This window comes from Dendrobium catenatum, unplaced genomic scaffold, assembly GCF_001605985.2.
Source record: "Dendrobium catenatum unplaced genomic scaffold, ASM160598v2 fragScaff_scaffold_740, whole genome shotgun sequence".
Taxonomy (NCBI): domain Eukaryota; kingdom Viridiplantae; phylum Streptophyta; class Magnoliopsida; order Asparagales; family Orchidaceae; genus Dendrobium; species Dendrobium catenatum.
Window position 1 is genome coordinate 1,062,226 of NW_021319202.1, and position 15,203 is coordinate 1,077,428.

General features: G+C 36.2%; 2 protein-coding genes across 7 annotated transcripts in view; both read right to left on the minus strand.

Moving 5' to 3' along the window:
• Nucleotides 1–5,415, minus strand: part of LOC110098754 — a 23,646-nt gene extending 18,231 nt beyond the window's left edge. For all 6 annotated transcript variants that reach the window (XM_028696378.1, XM_028696379.1, XM_020825669.2 and 3 more), the window contains exons 1-3: nt 5,197–5,415; nt 4,835–5,001; nt 8–124 (exon numbers count right to left, since the gene is read on the minus strand). In XM_028696378.1, coding sequence (XP_028552211.1) covers nt 8–124; nt 4,835–5,001; nt 5,197–5,359 — 447 coding nt within the window. In that variant the 5' untranslated portion in view covers nt 5,360–5,415. The remainder of the gene's footprint in view (nt 1–7; nt 125–4,834; nt 5,002–5,196) is intronic.
• An 8,890-nt stretch (nt 5,416–14,305) lies between these two features.
• On the minus strand, nt 14,306–15,203 carry LOC110098775 (NEP1-interacting protein-like 1). Its single transcript, XM_020825695.2, has one exon. The coding sequence runs from the start codon at nt 15,011–15,013 to the stop codon at nt 14,501–14,503; it is 513 nt and encodes a 170-aa protein (XP_020681354.2). The 5' UTR covers nt 15,014–15,203; the 3' UTR covers nt 14,306–14,500.

Consider the following 15,203-nt stretch of genomic DNA (forward strand, 5'->3'; position numbering starts at 1 on the left):
ACCTGACCTTTGTCGCCAATTTCTTGTTGATTGGAGCAATGTTCTCACTGGAGATCCACTCCATGGTTTTGGTTAGTTTTAGAAATCCACCATTTCCTTCCAATTCAGAACCTTCTAATTCCAACTATATACACAAAGAAGAAAAACAAAAGAACAACCCAATAATCAATGCAAGCAAGATTTAACTTAAATCCTGCTAAATAGAATTATGGAGACTTTAAATCATATTGTTTTGACAAATCCCATTTCAACTCCATTATTTGTTAAGTCCCTTCATTTGCAGAATTGAAGGATTTCCCACCTCACAAATCTTAAATCCTAAAACAAACAGCCAAAATGTTTATCAGGATTTAACAAGATTGAATAGTTATCATGCCAGTCAAATTTACAGGTTTTCAACCTCTCAAGATTTCCAAAATCTGGATTTTTATGATTTACTAAATCCTATTTGGGTTAAATCTTACGTGTAGCTAAACAGTGAAGACTCTTGTACCTGTAGAAGAGTTAGAGAAGAATACAGGAAAGCAAGAGTAAAACTGATCCGCTTTTCATTCTATCGAAGCATACTAAATGCTACAGTAACAATGGTATATATAATAACAAGAGCTTATAAGCATCAGACACGTGTCTAGTTAGTTAGCTGTAGCTGTATGTAAGAAGGTGGAGCAGCTGATATGGAGCAGCAACTTAGTTTCATGAGTAAGATGTCATGTGCTCTGACAGGCCCCCTCAAATTGTGCATTGGAGGAGCAAATGCCCAATTTGTGTCTAAGATCAGTGAACCTGTTTGGTGGCAAAGGTTTAGTGAGGATATCAGCTGGTTGATCAACAGAATTAATGTGTGAAACGAGCACAGTTTTGGTGTCAATGTGATGACGAATAAAGTGATAATCGATCTCAATATGCTTGGTTCTGGCATGGAAAACTGGATTGTGAGCTAGAGCAAGAGCGGAGATGTTGTCGCAATAGATAGTAGTCGGGCCATGTTGAGGAACTAGAAGATCGGAGAGAAGACGACGGAGCCAGATGACGTCCGTCGTAGCCGAAGAGAGAGCCCGATATTCTGCTTCAGTAGAAGATTTGGCCACCGTAGGCTGTTTCTTTACACACCATGAGATAGGTGTTTTGCCGAGAAAGGTACAAAAGCCTGTGATTGACTTCCGATCAGATGTATCTCCAGCCCAATCTGCATCAGAATAGGTGGTTAGCTGTAAGGAGGCTGGAAGCAGAGGGAGTCCATAGTCCATCGTGCCTTGAATATACCGCAAGACTCTTTTAAGCGCCAAGTAGTCGCCTACAGTAGGATGATGCATATTTTGACAAATTTGATTTGTGGCATAAGCTATATCAGGTCTTGTAATAGTAAGGTAGTTCAAAGAGCCGGCTAACTGTCGAAATTGATGCGGATCATGGTAAGGATCGGCTGCATTGGAGCATTGAGATGGCTTTAATGTCATAGGAGTCGGAACAGATTTGCTGTTCTGAAAACCAGTAGCTTGTATCAAGTCAGACATATACTTAGTCTGATGTAAGAAGGTGCCAGCATGAGTTTTAGTAACCTGTAAACCGAGGAAGGTAGAAATTGTGCCCAGCTGCTTTAGTGAAAACTGTTGCCTCAATTGTAGAAGAAGTTGTTCAATAATAGCCGATTTGTTGCCGATGATAAGGAGATCATCTACATAAATGAGTAGAAAGATCTGTATCCCATCTTGAAGATAGATAAGTAAGGAAGGATCCGCCTTGCTAAAATGAAAGCCGAATGTAAGAAGAAAGGAAGTTAGCTTGTTGTACCATTCTCTTGGAGCCTGTTTGAGGCCATAACATAAATTGCCTTATGGAGCTTGCATACATAGTGAGGATGCTGAGTATCAGTAAATCCTGGATGTTGTTTCATATAAATCTCATCATGAAGATCACCATGTAAAAAGGCATTTGATATATCAAACTGTAGAGTGGACCAGCCACGATGGAGTGCCACTAGAAGAAGTACTCGAATGGTGGGAATTTTGGCCACAGGACTGAAGGTTTCCTTGTAGTTTATACCAAACTCTTGATTGAAACCTTGAGCTACCAATCGAGCTTTGTATCGCTCAATATGTCCATCAGATGATTGTTTGGTCTTAAAGACCCAGCGACAACCAAGGATATTGGAATGAGTAGGCGGCGGAACAAGAGACCAAGTGCCCTGCTTCTGCAAGGCAAGAAACTCTTCTGACATAGCATCTCGCCAAGGTTTGTATTTAATGGCTTGATTGTAGGTAGTTGGAAGAAGAGTGGAGCTGGGTTGAGTAAACAGATCAAAGATCTGTTTAGGACGGTGAACACCCATTTTAAGTCGAGTTTGCATTGGATGTATAGAGGTGGTATTTGGCTGTGGAGGTAAGAAGGAACTAGAGATCGGTTGAGTCAGGGAAGAAGGAATTGATGAGGTGGATTGAGAAGCTGTAGAAACAGATGGTGAATCAGCTTGTTCAGTTGGGACGGTGGAGATAGAACTGCTTGGTGGAGCTGGGGAAAGAGTGGAAACAGGTATGAGAAGATGTGGATTTGAGAATGAGTTTGGTAAAGGGGATGTGACAGAAGGTGTTTTAGATTGAAAAGGAAACACATTTTCATGAAAAATAACGTGACGAGAGATATGAATCTTGTTTGTAGTGAGATTTAAACAACGATAGCCTTTATGGGAGGAGGAGTATCCTAAGAAAATGCACTCTTGAGAGCGTGGTGAAAGTTTATTAGAAGCTAGAGGTTGTAACCATGAAAAACAAAGGCAGCCAAAGGTTTTTAAATGGGAATAATATGGAGGTGTATTATATAGAAGCTGGAAGGGTATGCTAAGGTTGGCAGCTTTTGTGGGTAGACGATTAATAAGATAAACAGACGTGAGAAGAGCTTCGGCCCAGAAATGATTTGGAAGAGAAGCTTCTAAAAGAAGAGTTCGAGTAGTATCAAGGAGATGCCGATGCTTGCGTTCGGCAAGACCGTTTTGTTCAGGGGTGTAGGGGCAGCTCAACTGATGTGTAATACCTTTAGAGAGAAGGTATTGTCGAAATTCATGACTGGTAAACTCACCACCACCATCCGAACGAAACGTCTTAATATGGGAGTCGAATTTTGTGGCTATGAGATTGCAAAATTGTTTAAATTTAAGTAGTGTTTCGGATTTGTGTTGCATTAGAAATAGCCAAGTAAAATGAGTATAATCATCAATAAAAAGTACATAGTAACGAAAACCATTGACAGAAGGAACAGGAGCTGGACCCCAAACATCTGAGTGTATTAACATAAAAGGTTTAGATACATTTGACCTAGAAGAAGGAAAAGGTAATTTATGGCTCTTGGCCATAGTACAAGATTTGCAAACAAAAGTAGAATTGGGAGTACATATAGAAGTAACTAATTTAGCTAAATGCTGATGAGTTCGAATGTTTGGGTGTCCGAGCCTAGCATGCCAGATGGTGGAGTTGAATGCAGTGGAGTGAAGAGCTTTGTGGCTGTTGATGGATGGAGTGACAAGTGAGTAGATTCCATTACGGCTGTGTCCACGGATGAGAATGCGATTGTCCTGTAGATCCGTGATGAGAAATCCATTTGAATCGAAAGAAATAGAACAGTTATTGTCGGTTGTCAGAGCACATGACATCTTACTCATGAAACTAAGTTGCTGCTCCATATCCGCTGCTCCACGACCTCTGTTTCCCCTGTAATTAGATCGGCCTCGAGACGTAGAAGAACGACTGGAGTAGAGCGCAGTATTGTCTGGAATCAACGACACATCACGTTGAATCTCGTTTTGTTGATGAATCTCCTCACTGCAGAGAAGTGAGTAAAGGACGTCCAGATTAATCGGAAGCTGGCTGGTTCTAATTGCAGTTTTGAAAGGGTTATAAGATGGAGGAAGCCCATTCAGAATGTGTAAAATGATATCTTCATAATCCAGATTAGCTCCGGCAGAAACAATATTGTCGACCAACGCCTTAATCTTAGCAAGATACTGCATCATTGTAAGATCCTTCATTTGAACATGATAAAGTTCATTTTTAAGCTGCATTACCCTAGATCTGTTAGAGGGTTGAAGCCGAAGTTCTAGGGTAGCCCAAATATCTCGAGCGGATGACAGATTCAGAATATAGGGCAGAACAGCCGGTGAAATCGTAGAGAGAAGAGCTGAAACCAGATTTTGCTTTATCAGGTTCCACAGCTTATACTCGGCAGGGTTGGTTTCGGCAACGGATGCAGCCGGCTTAGTAGCTAGTCCCGTGAGATAGCCATCAAAGCCGTTAGCTGAAAACAACTGAAAAATCTGCAATCTCCAAACAGGGTAGTTGTCACTGGTGAGCTGATTTGGAACAATCAGCTTAAGATTTGTCATAAGAAATTTAAGAGGAGAAGGGATAGTGAAATCGGCCATGGCCGTCGACACGGACGACGTATGAGGTGCCGCCGCAGTCTGCGAGGCCTGAGAAGAGGACCCTTGTTCAGTCATTTGAAGATGAAGACTCAGCTTCTACAGTAGCTCTGATACCATGAAGACTCTTGTACCTGTAGAAGAGTTAGAGAAGAATACAGGAAAGCAAGAGTAAAACTGATCCGCTTTTCATTCTATCGAAGCATACTAAATGCTACAGTAACAATGGTATATATAATAACAAGAGCTTATAAGCATCAGACACGTGTCTAGTTAGTTAGCTGTAGCTGTATGTAAGAAGGTGGAGCAGCTGATATGGAGCAGCAACTTAGTTTCATGAGTAAGATGTCATGTGCTCTGACAAACAGCACATTAGACAAAGCTATTGCTAGTACATACTAATAAAGGCAGCCAAAATGTCCATACCATGTCAATTTGGTGCATCTGCTCCTCTCCAACATTAATTTTCCCATCAACAAATCTTAACTCGTCTTTTCTCCATAAATTGTCATAAATCTTCGACACAAGATCACCATTCGTTTGTCTCTCCTTCAGAAATAATTGTATTATATCTTCACCAGCAACCTCTTTTCCTGTGGGCGAATAGCATTTAACCTAACACTTACCGCAACTACTAAAAATGAAAGCTTTAAAGCAAGAAAGAGTACAATACCCACACATGAAACCCAAAATTTCAACTTTCTTACTCATGCTGTATTAGGCAAAATCCGAGTAAAAGCCCTAATTACCATCTCACTTAAAATCATTCAGAAAATTTTGATGAGTACCTGATAGAGAAGAAGGTAGAGTGCGGACGTAAATAGATTTACTGGGAACATAACGATTTAGACGGAAAGGGGATCTTTCCGGAGGAAGAGAAGGGTGGAAAAATGGATTGTAATATCTTCTGGAGATGAAGAGCCCAACGCCGAAATGGTTCTCCATGGCCATTAAGCTCTTCCTGCGAAAGAAAATAGAAGAAATTAGTGACTTCCTCACGTTGGAGAGAATATCTCCTAAATCACCCATCTCAAAAAACAAAAAAATAAAAAATAAAATAAAATAATAATAATAATAATAATACAGTTTAAATAAATTTATGGATCCCCTTTGATACATCATTAGAAAATTATCTTGACTGGGCACGAATCTCAATGCAAAATCAAGTTGGAAACTTCCAAAATTAAATTTGGGATCATCCGAACTTTGATTTTAGCAAACTTGTAGTCGAACTGAACGTCTCGAGAATACGAACCCAACAACATCAAATCCAACCCAATTTGAGCCCAAATGGGTCCAAATCAAGAGTTAAAAGAATTGTTGGGAGGTTCGAACCACAATTTGGATTACCAAACGGTTTCCAACACATGACATGCTTATACTCGCATCGAGCGGCTCGATGAGACAAATCCAACGAGCCCAAGATCACTAAATTCTGACATTAGTAAGACATTCGAATGTCCATAAAACGGTCCATGATCAAGGGATTCAACATCGCCCATCCATCCAGGCCCTCCCCATATGCCCATGATCTCCCACCTATTTACGGACCATATCACTCTAGGAAATCTATAAATAGACCCCTCCTCCCTCTTGAAAGAGGGACCTAAGCCCAAGGGATTCAATAAAGAGATCGAAGATCACTCTTGCCTCCTTGCTCCTCCTCGACCACCGCTTGAGTTCCGCCGGACCGCCGCCTGAGTTCCGTCAGACCACCGCTTGAGGTCTTGAGCTTCGTCGAACCACCACTTGGGGCCCTCACCTTCGCTGGACCACCACCTAACACCCGGACTTCAACTGGACCACCACTTGAGGCCCGGACATCTGTCAAACCACCACCTAACGCCCAGACTTCTATCGGATCACCACCTAATGCCCGGACTTCTGTCGGACCACCACCCGACGCCCGAACTTTTGCTGAACCACCACTTGAAAAGCCTGGACTTCTACCGGACCACCACCTTACACGCTTGAACTTCTATCGGAACACCACCTGACGCCCAGACTTATGCCAGACCACCATATGAGGTCCAAAAATTCTATCGGACCACCACTTGGTTCCCGGACTTCTGTCAGAGTACTGCTCTACTACTACGGTCTTTTTGACCCCAATCTCCTGTCAACTACAATCTTTTGGACCCCTGTCTTCTGCCGACTATGATCTTTTCGACCTCTGTCACCTACTATGGTCCTTCCAACCTCCATCGCCAAAAAAACAGTCTTTCTGACCTCGATCTCCTGCATATTACAATCTTTTCGACCTCTATCCTATCAACTATGGTCCTGCAGGTCAGACAAACATATCTATGTTGATTATTATAACTCTCATCATGTAATGCGCTCTATACGATGTATATTTGTGACATCAAGTCAAGGCCTTCTCCCAAGAAAGGGCCTCATTTGTAATCGACTGCAAATACTAGTGGATTCATTCAAACTGGGTCAGGCCCCGTGATTTTTTTCCTTTTCAGGGGTTTACACGTAAAAACTCTGGTGCCTCTTATGAACGCTACACCATCTTTCTTATTTGCTTGTGTGATGGATCTTCGTACAGCGCTAAGACATTAAACTATATATTTCTCTACCTCCGCGAATATTCCAAGACGCAACACCCTTAAACAATATTGTAAAATCATCTAAGTTTATATAGATTATATAAGAATTTATATAATAAAATTAATAAAAATCTATAAAATCATAAATTTTAAGAGATTTATATAGGTATCAAGAAATTTTAACACCAAAATCTGTATATTTTTTAATGCAAAATTTAAAATTTAAAATATTAAAAGTATCTAATATTAATTTATTTAAAATAAAATATATATTTTAATGTTTTAAAGTAATTATGACGTTAAAATAACATATATATATTCCCTAAATATTTTAACGATTTATTTAAATTGATTCTTTCTTGCACATCTCAAATTAAATTGATTTGATAGATAATATTTTAATTAAAATTTAATTAATTTATTTTTTATGAAATTTAGTTTGAGATAAATAAAAGTTTTAAAAAGAATTCTAATTAATAAAATATTTTGACCCAAATATCTTTTATGTTAGATGTCTCAAACACATGACAATAGGTCCACCAAATTTGATAAGGAGCTTTAATGGGGTTGTTTAATTTTATAAAAAAGAATGTAGAGTAAAATTAAATCTACTTTGAAAGAAATGCTTTGAAATACTTAAATCTATTTGGAAGAATGTAAAATAAAAGTATGTATTTTTTTTATTTGACTTAAAATGAATGCAAAGTAAAAGCTAACAACTATTGCGCCAGGTAGGGGTGTCAATTTCGGGTCACAGGTCGAGTTCGAGTCGAACTTGAAATTGACACGGGTTCAAACGTGTCGACCATAACCCGACACAAGTATGTAAACGGGTCGGAAATTGAACCCGGACCCGACCCGTCGGGTTGGCGGATTGACCCGACCCAACACGATTTAGGCATCTGCGGTGGCAGGGAAAGCCGGCAGCGGGCGGCGCGACACATGTGGGCTGTGCGAACTCGGACTCATGCGAGCGGACACGGGCGCGAACTACGTGGTTCGCGAGAACGCACGTGAGCGGCAGGTGGGGGCCGGGTCAGCGCGGGCAACAGCGGGGCGCGCCCGCTTGCGGCAGTTGGCAGGTAAGGGCAACTGCGGGTACTTCAATTTAAACGGGTTTTCAGGTTGACCCGACAACCCGTCGGGACACCCCGTCGGGTCAACCCGGACCGACCCGCTTTTCAAACGAGTCGAATCCTAGAACCCGAACCCGACTCGTTTTGAAATCGGATAGGTTTTTCATCTCGTGTCAAATATTGACACCCATAGCACTAGGTGCTTGGTAGGCAGTGGCGACGTGGGTGGCTAGGAGCGTGTGGGGTTCTAAAATACAAATAAATTTTTTGAATATTAATTAAATCATCATCGACTATTATTTAATCATGGTTCTAAAATACAAACAAACTACAAAAGTGTGTTCGATCATGTGATAAACAAATCAAGTTCAAAATAAGTTTTGAGAAGTGTTGGAAGCTTTTAATCTTATATATAGTATCCTTCTAAGGTTAGGGTTCATAGAGCATTTCCTCCAAGTATAAGGGTATCTTGATTTTAATGAAATTTTAAAGCTTATTGTCATAGAAAACAATATCATACATATAAGTAAATTTTTTTTTTTAATTTACTTTTATTATCACTTATTTAAATTTTTATCATTTTTTTCTTAAAATTATAAGCCTAACACTCTCTTTAACCTCCACTATAATATGATGAATATTTATTGTACTAAATACAACATATAAGATTAAGTGAGGAACATCGCTTCATATGCATATCATAATAAATGTATGCCATATAACTTACATAATCAATACCAACATTTCAATTTGAGTGTTGCTAAATTCCACATTAAAAAAATTATATCAAAAATTAATTTGGTCTTCTTAATTTAAGTTCTCCAATAAAATTGGAGAAAAGCACAAATTTTTTTTTTAATAATATATATAATTGTGCCACCTAACTAAGTTTTTTTTATTATTATTACTTTGTGAATTTCTTTTATAAGGAATAAGACGCTTTAAACACTTTCCAATTTAGACGCCCACCATAATATGAAAATCCCACACCAAAAGACATTCTATTCTTCACATATTTATCTATTAATATATACACTGACCTCAATCAAAATTTTTTAAAAAAATATATAATTTTTGTCATTCAATCAAAAATAAAATTTCAAAACATTTAAAAATTTAAATAAAATATAAAAATTTGAAAATATTGCCTATTTTATTCTGGTCAATACTCATTCATCATTCACTTATCATCATGCACAATTTTTTCTCTATTTTTTTTGCTTTTATATTTATTTGAAGTTTCATCAAATATTATATCCATTTTTATACTTTTTTGCAAATAAATATGGAATATGATTTTTTTTTATTTGCATGAATCACATACATCACATGGACATTATTAAATGCATGTCATACAATCACTTATGCAATTATGACAATTACAAATTAGGTAACTTTTGTTAGATGTCAATAAAAATTGCAAAAGTGCAAATAAATATGTTTTTGAAATAAATGATAAAAGCTACTTAATTAAAATGGATTCAATTTTCTTGTTTATTTTTAAATGGTTTGGGAGATTGAAGCCTTCCTTTTTAAACTTTTTTAGACCCACCATTTCTATGAAATATCACATCAAGAGAATTGAGAGAAGTGCATCTTCTTTTTTCCATCAAATCTATTTACAATCTAACCCTGTTGCTAATTTTAATTACAAAGGTTTTTTGATTTTTTACGACTTTAAAATACAATAGGACATTAGTCCAGAGTAAATTTACATCTTAATAGTGAAAATTAGCACAAGTAGCATTGAATTCATATTTAATTTAAAAAGGAGTGAATTCTTTAAACAAATTTTATTGTTTAAATATATAATTATTTAAAAGTAATTTATACAATTTTATACTTTTTATATTTAGGTCTAAAGGTTTTTCGCTTGAGTAGATTAAAACGGAATATAGAGTGTAATTTTAGTAGTAATAAGACATACGGTGAGGGGATGTTGACTTTGGCGATCAAGTCATCAATAAAAGTACACGTTTAGATATCTGGATCTTTTGTTCAGAGTAGATGGTGAAATAGATGGGGATATTATCAGCAGAATTCAGTTGGATGGTTTGAAGTGGAGGAATGCATCGGGCTTGTTATGTGATAGATGAATGTACCCCTCAAACTTAAGGGAAATTCTATAAGATGGTAAGTGAGGCTTGCAATGCTTTATGGTGCCGATGTTGCTATTAAAAGAGAAGCATAAACTAAGTTAAGTGTGGCAGAGATGAGGATGGCTCAGGTGGATGAGTGGCTTTACCCTTAGAGATAGGATACGAAATGAGCATATACGTGGAAAGGTTGGAGTTGCTCCAGTAGAAGATAGGATTAGAGCGAGTCGCCTTAGATGGTTTGGTCACATAAAACGGCGGCCTTCTGACGATCCGGTTATAAGAGTAGAGGTATTAGATTTGACTTATGGTACAAATAAAGAAAGGTAGGGGTAGACCTAAAAAGACTTGGTTAGAAAATATTAGGAATGACTATTATTTATTAGATTTAAACGAGAAATTGACTTTTAATATGACACAATAGAAAAAAAGGATTCATGTAGCCAACCCCACATAGTGGGATAAAGGCAATGTTATTGTTGCTGTATAGTTTTATATTTTAAATAATATTTAAACTGATATTTAAAATATGTTATAATATAAAAAAAATATTTATATGTTATCTATCAGTTTTTAAGTATTATATATTTTAAATATCAGTTTAATTATATTTAAAATATATAAAATATAAACTGATATTTAAAATATATAATATTAAAAAACTGACATATAATATTTAAATAATATATATATTAATATTAAAAACTCTCCCCATCTCTCCCGCATCCTTTGTCTGTCTCTATGATATTCAGAAAGCACGGAACTGTTTGACACCTTCTGAATGCCCCAAACAATTTAGTAAATTCATATCTTTTTGAATTATTTGAATTTGATGCTTCTTCTGCTAATTTCCACTGTTAAGCCTCTCCTTTATAAAATTAACACTTAGCCCAAATACAACTCAATGAGATAGTGCAGGATCCAAAACTGCAATAAAAATTTACCAATGATAAAAAAAGTGATTACAATAAAAAAATATATATATATATATTTGAAGGACTAAAAAGCTGGACAGAGAAAATACAAAAAAAAACAAAAAAAAAAACACCTGTAAAAACAGATTAGCCTCATGAAAAACGAGAAATTATTCACCCAGTTTGCCTTAGCAAAAGCATTAGACCATCCAAAGAATGGAGAAATTATTTTGTACGGACGCCGAATCATCTGGAGGTGAATTAGAACGTGCCATATTACTTGGAACATTGCAAACGGGTGACGTGGTGCGTTCTGATTCGCTTCCGGACGGAATTTCTATCTGCACAGAATAATTTCACCCAAAGAATGAATGCCCCTAACACAACCGATTGTGAATGCCAAAATGCTATTTATCAAAAATATATATTAGAAAAAGGAGATTTACAAACATACCATTTTATATCATGCTATTTACATATGTGACACACAATTTTAATATTTCATGTCTATCACTCATAGACAACTTTAATATCAAATATGTTACTCTTATATATATTTCATTCCTACCCCCCATACCCGTCTATAAACTTTAATATTTCATTTCTTGCAACCATATTTATTCTATAGACATGAAAAATTAAGATTATGTGTTAGATATATAAATAACATGATATAAAGTGGTGTGATGATTTTATTTTTATTTATCTTGAAAGTAAAATAAAATCATCATTTTAAGAAACTTAAAAAAAAAATATTAATTATAGTGATTCCTCCATAAAATGATTCACCATCAACATGCTTTCTTTAGCATGCTTTGTTTGAGACAGCTTTCTTACTATTTTTTAAAGCAATTTTTTAGTACAAAATTTTTAATTTTCTGCTAAAAAGCTATTTTAAAAAGCAGTAAAAAGCTGTCTCAAACGAAATCTTAATTACAAATAAAGATTTAAAATTTTGATGGGTGGCATTATTATTTAAATGTTAAGAAGCATTCAGATAATATAAATGATTTGATGTTGATGGAATTAGAGTTCTGATGGTGATGCCAAACGGCTCATCACTTTATTGGAATTAATCCAAGAGGATTTAATTTTGCTATATTAATAAATGAAGTTCAAATTTATTGAAGTGTCTTAATCTTAATATATTCATAATTATGATTTGTTTTCTGACTTATTCAACTCTATTGCTAAATAGATAAGGCAAGAAAACAATAATTGCAAAAATTAAGGCTAATGAGCTAAAACTCTCTCAAAGTAATATTTGAACATAAAAGTTTTACAATTAAATTTAAGAATATTTCTATTTTAATTTCAATAATTTTATAGTCGAACTAAAGGTCCAAATAAGACAAACTGAATGACATCAAAGGTGGTATGATTAGAGTTAAAATGAGTCTAAATCAAGCATATGAAGTACGGTTAGAGGCTTCAGGATATTATAATTGAAAGATTAAACGGTCTTCAAATCTTACAAGCATATAGTTAGATGAAGTGGCTTGATCAGACGAAACCAATGAGCCTAAGATCATTTAATTTCAAGGTCTTAAATATACTCAACTATTAAATAAATGATATATAATCAAAGAATTTGATGTGAGCCATCGAATGAAGTGATATGAAATTTTAATTGAATTTACTTAAATCCAGACTTGATATTGAAGAAAGTTAATAGAAATTTGAAAGATACTCGATAGCTCTATCTAATTTTCGACATGATCGATCACAACTATCTATAATTGACAACCAACTATCATTATCAAACCATCATCATCCAAGCACAATTGTTTCATCATTGCCACCCTGCTGTTATAGTCCATTCCCTATCATCAGACCGTCATTTTCGAACCCATGTTGCCTGACTAACATCATTCGAATGCCAATATTATATCTCCTTAACTTCTCCCCTCAAGTATAGAAAACCAAAAACTTCTATTGATCATACAATTCTTATATTTTATCTCTATGTGAATCAATGTGATTAATCTTCTTACAAATAAAGCAAAGTTATATTCATACTATAATAAATAATGAAATAATAGTGTTAGTTATCCATCAAGTTGACATTTTTGTTTTGATTGATACCCATATCTTAATATGGAAAATTTAATTTATTACCCCACTCCAATATATGATATTATATAAATATTTATTTAAAATCAATTATTCATTCAATTTAAAACACCAATGTTTTTAATTGTTTCAATTATAAGTGATCAAAATTTAGGCTTCGTTTGGGACGACTTTTTTACTGCTTGTTAAAGTAGTTTTCTAGTATAAAACTTTAAAAAAAAATTATATTAAAAAGCTGCTTTAAAAAGCAGTAAAAAAAATCGTCCCAAACGAAACCTTAAAGAGCAAACAGCCCCCTTCAGATGATTGAGCAAACTTTTATTTGGGGAGAAATGAGACCAAATTGAAGAACTTTCCGTAGAGGAAATATTATTAAGACCATCAGCAGAAAATAATTCCACAATAGACTCAGACAAATAGAGACATTTGCATTTAATCTCTAAGCCCAATAATAAATGCCTTTTAATTGAGCCATGCCAAAAATATGACTGATTAAATAAATTTATATATCAGGTGTCGATTATATAACTCCATGCTATGTGTGAAAGATTAGAGAAAAAAAACTGTGCCTTCTGCAAACTCCAAAAAAATATATAATAATACACAGTTTTGTCCTTCAAAAAAATTTGTTGGCGCACAATGAAAAAACAAACTGTACCCACCAAGGCTTAGGGTGGTTGGTGGACGAGCACAGTTGAGAACCCCCATCCCGGGTTCAAATCTCCTCTACTACGGCCTACTTCTTCAGTGGGGCAAAGCAATTGTGGGTCTGATGCCGGTGGGTGGCCTCGCTAGGTTCCACCAAGAGATTAGTTACGCCACCAAGCATTCCCTTTGGAGTGGCAGCGAATAGATACCCCAATTTAAAAAAAAAAACTGTTATGAACTTTAATATTTTGCACCATCTAGTAGGTCAAGAACTGGAGAGATTATTGGGTTCGGACATTGGACACAGCTTACCCTTCGGTGCTGTGATACTTCACAGTACCGAGTAATACTAAACACGGTACTATGAAGCACAGTACCGAGCTTATACTAAGCTCAGTACCGAGTAGAGGGTGATGTGACGTATTTTCATTGGGTTCTGGACGTCGTCCGATGTCCGAACCTAATAATTTCCCCAAGAAATGAGTGTGAGTAACCTAAAGTACTTGGATACGGCAGACAAAGAAGAAGGGAGAGATTGAAGGAGGAAAAAAGAAAGGAGAAGTGTCCAATTTTTATTTATGTACATGAAAAAGGATCATAAGCTATCAAACCAGCAGTTCAGGCAAATGAAGAAAAAGAGAAGACTAACTAACAGTTATTGCAACAATAATCTTTCTTCCAGCTGTGATTCTAAGCTAGCTACAGAGGCAAACCACCTACAAATCCTCTTTCAACCAAGAGAATATATACATCTCCCCCACCATTCACTTTGAACAAAAGCCAGTAGAGGAGGACCAGAATCCTCAGGCTCTTCCTCCCATGCCTCATCAAGCTTCTCCTTCACCTCTAATGAAGCCAAAGAAGAGCGACATAGAGGGCAACTGACCCTCTGATACTTGAGCCATTTGTCTAAGCAAATCCGGTGAAAAATATGGCCGCACCTTAGTTTTCGGATCTCCTCTCCTTCGCTGATATCTGAGAGACAGAAAACACACTTCAGTTGTTCCCCTGGTGTTTGTCTGTACTTAGAGATTCCGACATCTGTATCTAAGATGGACAAGTCTTGATCAAAAACGCTGAGATAGCGATCGATGGAGTCGAAGTTCAATGGCCATGTGAGGGACATTGTTTCCTGGGTAAGAAGGATTTTTAAAAGAGGTTTGATGAGGAAGAAGAGGGTTGTGAAGCAAGGTAGGAGGAGCATGGAGATCACTGGAGATGGCAGCAATTTTATATTTGTCATCGAGAGAGAGAGAGAGAGAGAGTAGATAAGAAGACGTGACTAGCAGACTTTATAGTTTTAAGAAACCTTCAAGGGTTAGAATTTGCTGCGCGTTAAAAACCTAAGGGGCTGTTTTTGTAAAAGAAGGATTTTACTTTTGAAGGATTTAGTAAATTTTGTAAATCTAGGAATTAGGATTTTATAAGCATTG

Excerpts from the sequence above, each read along its gene's own strand:
- LOC110098775 (XM_020825695.2), bottom strand. The coding sequence starts at position 15,013 with ATGACAAATATAAAATTGCTGCCATCTCCAGTGATCTCCATGCTCCTC.